Source organism: Peromyscus eremicus, chromosome 2, assembly GCF_949786415.1.
Source record: "Peromyscus eremicus chromosome 2, PerEre_H2_v1, whole genome shotgun sequence".
Classification (NCBI taxonomy): Eukaryota; Metazoa; Chordata; class Mammalia; order Rodentia; family Cricetidae; genus Peromyscus; species Peromyscus eremicus.
In genome coordinates, this window is record NC_081417.1 from 164,979,666 (window position 1) to 164,988,336 (window position 8,671).

Sequence of the window (8,671 nt, forward strand, 5' to 3'; positions counted from 1 at the left end):
TTTCTAACTTCTGTAGCTATCTTTATACATTGGTTAGAGGGCTGTGGCCCAAGACATCTGCTGAAACCTGAAATGAGTTTGGCATTCAAAGAGCATCCCTCTGCCCTTGGCCGTATTTCAGAAAAGTGCTGAGGAGTAAGATCCTATCAGGCTAAGGTGTGGGTGTCCAGACCCAGATCCTTTGTTCTGAAACCAAAGACCTTGCTCTGGGGACAGGATGTGAAGTAGTGTAAGCAACAGGATGGAGTCTGACCCAGCATCATTTTTTTCCAACAGCTTGACACCCTAGGGCCTAAAGCAGGGTTGGGTGTTCTAGTCAACATAAGCACCTTAAGGCCTAAGGTTCCCCAGTATGATTTCTTTCTTTCTTTCTTTTTTTCTTCTTTTTTTCAACCCCAGAATTATTTCTAATGAGAATTGGAAAAGGATGTTGGCAGCAACCAGGGAAGGCAGCATGAGAAAGTGGCTGCCAGTCTGGCTCCCTAGGGCCACAGATGGTTCCTCTCCCAGCTCATCCCGAGTAGCCAGTGCCCAAGCACTGCAAAATGGAAACCTCAGATTATTCCAGCCACCTTTATGTATCACCTGCTCCCTACCCCTCCTCTTTCTGATCCGCACACCCTCTTTCCTTCATTTGCTCAGTGATTTTTACTGGGCAGCACTGGAAGTGTTCCAAAGTCAGCCCATTAGGATGAGTGGGACAAGAAAGGACCTACAACAGCATTAGGATGTATGCCAGGCCAGAGACCCTAAGAGTAATAGGACAGGGTTGGTCCTGCGTGGTCACAAGCACTGGAAGAACTGACACAGGACGAACCTACCAGATGGTCAGTACTAAGCAAGAGGCTTTCAGATAGGTCTTTGGGGATCTTGTCCTCACTGCTGGGTGCAGAAGGACACCATTGGTCAGACCATCTTATGTCCAAAACAATATGAGACCAGGTCTACATGTAGCTCTAAAAGATGGGGCAAAATGCCAAGAACAATGGTACTCCCTACCCCAGAATCTACCTATTCTATCTCAGCACCCATGTACACCTACTTGTGGGGAGACCAGTTTCTACTCAGCTAGCAGCTAAGGCCTTAGGAGGAATTCTGGTCGTAGGGCAGCCAGTACCAAATGAGAATATGCAGCTAGCCTCCCATATCCATTGTTTGGGGTCCTCAAAGATGATGAGTACCAGGCAGGTAGAGATGAGGGGTGAGCCTAAGACTGAGAACCTAAAAAAAAGTCCTGGTCTTAAAAGACCTCATGCACTAGCCATACCGTCTCTCCCAACAGTGCATCATGAGGCACTTGCAGCCAGGTCCATAGACTTGGTGGTGAGGACTGTCCTTAGGGTAGGTTTTGGGGCACTACTCAGAGGCTATGACCACTTTGGTACAAGGATGAGGTCAGTAAGGGCCTCACCCAGAGAGGGAAGCCCTAGAACTGTGGGGCCCAGAGTGAGGAGATAGAAAATAAGGTTGGCCTTATGGGCACATGCTAAAACAAATGCATACATGTGCTTAATGGTAGTAGTATATTGATGTGCACACACACACACACATTGACTTGGTTGGTGATTTCTGTCACTTGCCTGCTGGTTAGGATAGGTTCAAGATGGACCCCACTTACTGCCCTTGACAGTGTAGTCTGAGTTCTTACTATATTGGCTGGAACTCCTCCAAGACCTGGTCCCTCTGTCAGCAGGGAGTTGACTCCCCTGAGGTCAGGCCTGGGAGAAGGCCAAGGCTGTGAGAAGCCTGATAGATTCCTAAGGCCTCACAGCATATTTGCCTCTGGACATTGACTGTTCACTGGGTAGCCTTGGTGACCTCAGAGCTTAGATATCCCCAGGATCCCTCTGAAGATTGTTCCCAGAACATCTGAGACTCCAGCTTCCTAGAGACAGCATGTGACACAGAGTCATACTTTATACAGAACACTTGGGCTAGGCCCTTAGCAACTCTCCCTCAGCACACTCATGCCCTTTACAATTCTGGACCCTTCAAAGGACTCCATCTCCCTCCTTAGGTACCCACCTCCTCTCTGAACCTCCATTTTCCCTTGAGCCCCTAATTCCCTGAGCCCCATTTTTGATTACTAGTACTTATAGAATTAATCAGGAGAGCCTCAATCCTTCTAGAGCTTAGGCTCCCTTCTTCTGATAAGACATTGTCCCCAGGTTCCCACAATCCCCCATATCTTAGCTCCTTTTGAAGCTGGCCTTGATCATAAAGACATCTAGGAGCAAAATTGTGGCAGCTTCTGGGATCTGGACCATTGGGTGCTCAGTGGGTACTTTTGGTTGAGTACCTGAGGGCAGCCATTCTTTCCACCGTGATGAGATCCCTCCCAGCAACATACCCTCCCCACAGGCCTATGTGGAAGCTCCCATCTCAGGACCCCACAATTCACTGTGCTTGGCCAGAAGACAACTAAACCTCAGGGACAGGGAAGAACCTGGCCTGACCAAAGTGGTTGGAGAAGAGAAAAGACCACTGGGGTTATTGAGTCTGGTCATCAAGAAGATCTCAGCCCAATGGACCTGGGGCAGGCCAGAGGCTGCCTATACGACTGCTCACAGTCTCTAGTCCATCCCACTCCAGTGTGGCACTTCTTGCCCCAACCCTAGATGCTCCTTGCCCACCAACTGTTCGACCAACACTTTCTTCTATTGTGTCACCTGGTCCAAGCTTCTTGAGATCCCATCTTCCCAAGAACACCTGAAGGCTAAGGACTTCCTTCCTGAAGTATGGGACAAACGGTGCCCAAGCAGGTATCCACAATCTTTTGTAGCCAGCCTGGGTCCCTATTAGTATTTTATTTTACTTATTTATTTATTGGTATTTTGAGACAGGGTTTCTTTGTGTAGCCCTGGCTGTCCTGGACCTCGCTCTGTAGACCAGGTTGGCCTCAAACTCACAGAGTTCCATCTCTGCCTTCTGAGTTTAAATTAAGGGATTAAAGGTGTGCACCACCTCCACCCAGCATCTCTAATATTCTTAACTTGGCCCACCATCTAGGCTGTTGCCCAGGCCTGCCTAGCCCTGATCTCTCACCCCTACTTCCTGGACTCTAGGACAAGGAGTTCCCCAAAGGCAGTAGGGTGCTGAAGCAGCAGAGGACATTGGTGGGCATAGGTAGATGGGGCAGAAAAGTGCAAATTGGGCTGTGTCTGAGTATGTGCTAAGCTCAGTGAAGGGTTTCTGAGTACACTTGGGACTAGGTGGGCACACTTGCTTTCCAAAGGATAGGGGCTTTGTCTGAGTACCTGAGCATCTACTTTCAGTCTGGAGTCCTAAGACCAGAGGCCTGTGCTGATCCTAGACCCATCCCGACTCTAACCCTTCTCCTGGCTCCCCACCCATTCTGAGCCTGCCAGGGAGAGACCAGCCAATCTCTGGTGTTCAGGGTGTTCAGGGCCACACCCCCAGCTGCCATTATCTGGAGGGTATAAATAAACCTGCTTCAAAGCTCATGGCCTGAGAATTCACACCTGTCTCAGTCAGCCAGCTCTTGGATGAACACACACATCCTACCTCCCATTCCCACATACACACAGAAGAGGTGCGCCAGCTAAACCGGTACCACAAGAAGGCTGTTGGCTGTTGGCCTGTGGAGGAACACCTGCCAAGTGGAGCAGAGGCTGAGCCGAACCTAAAGGAGGGGGAACAAGCTCTGCTAGAGCTGGTCAGCCTAGAAACACAGAGCTTTGCTGTGGCCAGTGAAGAGGATCATGCCCAGGAACTGCTGACTCCCAGCTACCAGGTAAGGCCAGCTCAGCCTGTACTCACCTTTCACCTATGCAGTCTTGGGGTGAGGCCTAGTGCCAAGGAACCAGTCCTATGAGCAGCACAGGTTGGGGGATGATAGCCCTTGTCAAGATCACTGCTGCATCCAGGAAGTAGTGACATCAAATGCCAGAAGGTTGGGGCCCCCATGATATCACAGTGATGTCAGTTGATTCACATAGACCCAGTGATGATTCAGCAATCCTTGGGCCATTTTACTTACTCACCCACTTGGGGTTGACCAGTGAGGCAGGGAGAGGGGTCATCTCTGCTGTGGCTGCTGGGTTCCATGGGTTATAAAGCCAAGGCTTTTGTAGTGAAATACCCTTTTCTGGTCAGGATGCCAATGGCTCCTGAAGTAGCATCCCGGCCGAGGAGAGGTTAGTGAACAGTACTAAGCAGTCGGTGAATTTCTAGGATTCCTCTCAGGGAAGTAGGGTGAGCTGCCAAAGAAGGCCTGGATCTTCTACATCCCACCTTCTCCTTGACAGGCAACTATGACTCTGATATTGGCAGAACAGGGCAGGTGTGTGTGTATCTATATGTGTGTGTGTGTTTGTCTGCTCAAGTTTGTGCATGGGCATGTCTGAGGCAGCCTCACTCCTCTGGCCATTGGCTGGCTAAGGAGCATTTTTAACCCCTGGTCTCTGGCACTAGTCCCTATCCCTACCAAACAAGCTGGCCCCAGAGTCCAGGCTGCAGCTGTTAAAAAACTTCAGGCCTCTATTAAGACCCTCCCTGTTTCTCAGAGATTTATGGGCCCAGCTGTTCTCCCAGAGACCCTAGAATCCTTATATATGTGCTGGCAACTCAGATGTATACCATACAAATCAGGGACCCACACTGGGACCAAGTTCAAATGCATTCCACCTGATCCAGAGCCACAGGTAGTTCATGAGCCTGCCAGAGCCCAGCTTCCAGTTGGTTCAGGTCCAGAAGACCCCAGCTAAGTCACTCCACCTTGGAACTGCCTTCTCCAGATGGAACTGTTAGTATTCTGTGGCATGTGTTCAGCCTTGCAGAGCACAGACATAAATAGTAGCTGCAGTGGGCCACTTTTATTATCAGCAGGGGTAAGGATGGGCAACAGGTGTTCAGCCATCATGTTGACAACCCCTAGCACATGGCTTCTATTCTTGAACCCTGTCTAGATTGTCCATGCCTGGGGTACCATGGGATTGTTGACCTTGTAATGAACGGAAGAGGATAGGTTATAGTTTGGCCATGGGTGGGATTTTGGAGGTACCTACAGGTGGATAGTGTCCTTCATTAGAATCTTTGGGTCTGATGCTGGATAAGAGAAGAGGAGGTGTGACAGGCTGACTTTCTAGGAAAAGGGCAGCTCATGATGGCCTGTCTCTGTTCCACAGCTCAGAATCATGTCATCAGGCCAGCGGGTGTGGCATACAGCTATGCCACCCCACCACCAGAGCAGCTCCACAGCCACAGTGCCCAGGTCTCCTGGCCCAGTTGGCAGCCCCAGATCCCCCAGTACTCCTGGCTCAGAGAAGGTGGCCTCCCCACTAGAGTGTTCCATCTGCTTCTCAGGCTATGACAACATCTTCAAGACACCCAAGGAGCTCTCCTGTACTCATGTCTTCTGCCTTGAGTGTTTGGCTAGGCTAGCAGCTGCTCAACCTGCAGGCCGTCCTGGCAGAGAAGCTGTACCCTGCCCGTTCTGCCGGCAGCCCACAACTGTACCTGCCGCTGGGGCTCCTGCACTGCGCACCAGTCGTCAGCTACAGGCCAAGATGCCAGTGCACCTACAGAGGGAGGAGTCTGTGTGGCTTGAGGGTACCAAACTATGTTGCCGCCCCTTGCCCACCACTTCTGGCCAAGAGGCCAGTGGTGTTGTGTGTGTGGATGTAGGCCTGAGCAAACCAGCTGAGCCCACCCTACCTGCACCTGTCCAGGACCCTGCACCCAACCAAGGCTGTCTGGCCCGATGTTGGGCACGATTTGGAGACTGGCGTCGTGTAGCACTGGTTTCTGTGCTGTTGCTGGTGTTATTTTGTGTGGTGCTGTGGCCGGTGCAGTGCGCACTCAAAACTGGAAATCTGCGCTGCATCAACCGGCCACCTGCAGCCACTGCCACTCTCACTCCTACTACCGATGCCCGCTTTCTTGGGCCCTAGCCAACAACTAGGCTCAACACTTGTCCAGGCCAGTTATCCCACTTGCTCCATGGATGGATCCTGACTTACATAGGTCAAGAACACAGCAGCTTTGGAAGTTAGTCCCCCAGAACCAAGGACACATATGTGTCCCTCAGTCTCTAGGGTTATGTGCCAATGGGGACAAAAAAGTCCTCAAAGCCTCTAAGAAATACAGGCTTCTAAGGCCCTAGAAACTGCCCTCTGACCCTGTTGTACAGATGGGGAAAGGAGCGCAGGAATGTCTGGTTAGGCCCCTGACCTTCCTAAACATACTGAATTGCCAAAAGGCAGGAGTTTGCCATCCTTCCTTCCTTTTTTTTTTAATTAATTAAATTTATTCATTTACATCCTGACTGAAGTTTCCATCCCTCCTCTCCTCCCAATCCTCCTCCCCCCCATCCTTTCTTAAGACATTTTGCCAGGGTCCTTCCTAGTTCCTTTCTCTAGGAAGGGCTGGACCCTTCCATTCAGTGGGGATGCTGAGCAGCTAGTTCTCTTAATAAGAGTGAAAATGAAAAGGCAGGACACCTCTGCCCATGCCACAGCAGGAACTTGCCAGCTGTCTCTGGCCATTATAAATGGTACATTTTAAAATAAATTATTTTGTATGAATATTGTTTCTCTGTGTACTCCCTCTCCATCCCTCACCATTCAGTTTGTCCTGTTAGAAAGTCTCCCATTCCACATCCCCACAACCCAGCCTCCACCCAGGTGACCTGATTGGATCACAGTAGGACCAAAGTTGGGGACAGGGGCGGGGGGGGGGGGGGCAGGAACCAACACTCAATCTTTCCTGGCTTCAGAAGGGTGGGAACAACTCTTGACTTGGCTGCTACCCAACACCATAAAGCTGAGAACTAGTAGGTGGCATGAAACGCTATAGGCCATAGGACTTCTAGCAGACACCCCGCCCCCAGCCTTTTTTGGGCCAGCCTGGATACTGAAATAGCAAAGTTTAATATCATGAGGATCAGGGAGAGCCCTGCCCACCTCACAACCACCCAGGTTCTGCCATTAGCCCTAGGAATCCTGTACTACCAGGTTGAGTGTGGCCAGGGGAGCCCAGGCCAGTTCCAGTTTGGGCAGGTCTCAGCCTCCTCACCTCTGACCCCAAGGCCCAGGTACTTCCCTTTCTTACCAGCTGTGCCTTTGGCTAGGGCAGGGAGGAGGTTTAGGGAGGTCCTAGAGAATCTGGGTCCCGCTGTGGGGATGGGGGGACCCCAACACACCCCTGGCTCCAGTGCCAGTAGATACAGAACTGAGAACTTTACTGAAGGTGCCACAAAGCCACAGACTACCTATGATGGGGAAAGATTCTTCCATGTCCCATGGGCTAGTGACACTGCATCTTGTCACACATAGTGATGCACACAGGTGGAGCCACACCCATATCCCTGGGAGGGCCAGGCATGTGAGAATGCCTATATGGTCACATGAGCATCTCACATGTGCCATCATTCCACAAGCCTTATCCACTGGGACCAAAACAATGCTGAATCATCACAAGCACCAGATCCCAGACCACACTGAAGCATGTAGGGTTAAAGGACAGGACACAGGAAGCTGGGCTAAAGTACAGGTCATTTCAAGCTCAAACTATGCCTATCCTTGTCGCTAAGGCCACACACAAGACCATACAGTGTCTAGAATTGTGGCACACACAGGTCGACTCGCACAGGTCCACATGTAGTCACTTGTCACAGTCCTGGAACCACATTTCAGCTGGGTGGTGCCAGGACACTGGGATCTCCAAATGCTCCTCCCACTGCTGGAACCCAGGCTTATCTGGACTGAGGAGCAGGCGCCTAGGATGCCTTCCACAGCTCTAGCCATGGTCAATCAGTGAGAGGCACCCTGGGTTTCTCTCGCCACTTGTAGCGCCCAGGTTCTTTTGGTGCACGGTCCTGATCCCTGTCGAGACTCCCCAGGCACCCAAGATGCCACGGGCCGAGTACCGCTCAGGTCCAGGGCTGTGGCTGTCCCCAAAAGGCACCATTCAAATACTCTTGCTCCTCCCAGTGTTCACTCTGTGGAAGAGACCTGGTGCCAGTTCACCTTTGCACTCTGGCGCCTCCCCTCTCCACCCGTTCGCGCAGTCGCAGCTTCTGGCCTTGGATTACCGGACGCCGCATCAGAATGCAAGTCTTCCTCAACCAGCCTCAATCTGAAAGGTGGCCGGCTCCCGTGCTACTGGTGGAGGTGGTCGTTGCTCGGCACCAACTGGGTCCTTATTCCAGAAGTCAGTGTCTCAGTCCAACCCTGGGGACCAGAGAGCTGGGGGTGGGGTGGGGTGGCAGGCTAGGTGGGCGTGGCCTAAATGGGGAGGCGCTGATCAGTGGGACCCAAAGGGAGGCAAGGGGGGGGACTGGATGCCGGGGTGGGGTCAGGGAGGAGGCGGAACCCAGAGAGGAGGGTGGCTCTTTGGGGGAGTGGCCAGCGGGCAAAGGTGAGTCTGGAGGTGGATTCGTAGGGGGGAAGAGGTGAGAGGCCTCTGATTAGTGGAGTTTGTGTTGTGCGGTTCCCGAGTCTGCGTATGTAGTCAACCAGAACATTATGTGCTGTTGGTACGTCCGATACCAGTCCTGTGAGGGCCACTTGGGGTTGTTAGACCTATATGGATCCCTGTGGCCCATCCCGGTCACACTTGAAATAACACTACTCACTACTGGCTTTGACTTGCTTGTGAACCAAGCTCATCTCCTCCAGGAAACTTAGGATGTCCCCAGGATCCTGCTGGA

At 51.7% G+C, this 8,671-nt stretch overlaps 1 protein-coding gene across 1 annotated transcript; it reads left to right on the forward strand.

The window, feature by feature from the left end:
• Positions 1–2,822: 2,822 nt before the first annotated feature.
• On the forward strand, positions 2,823–6,545 carry Rnf223 (ring finger protein 223). Its single transcript, XM_059255585.1, has 2 exons — positions 2,823–3,754; positions 5,148–6,545. The coding sequence occupies exon 2, from the start codon at positions 5,157–5,159 to the stop codon at positions 5,910–5,912; it is 756 nt and encodes a 251-aa protein (XP_059111568.1). The 5' UTR covers positions 2,823–3,754; positions 5,148–5,156; the 3' UTR covers positions 5,913–6,545.
• Positions 6,546–8,671: the final 2,126 nt, after the last annotated feature.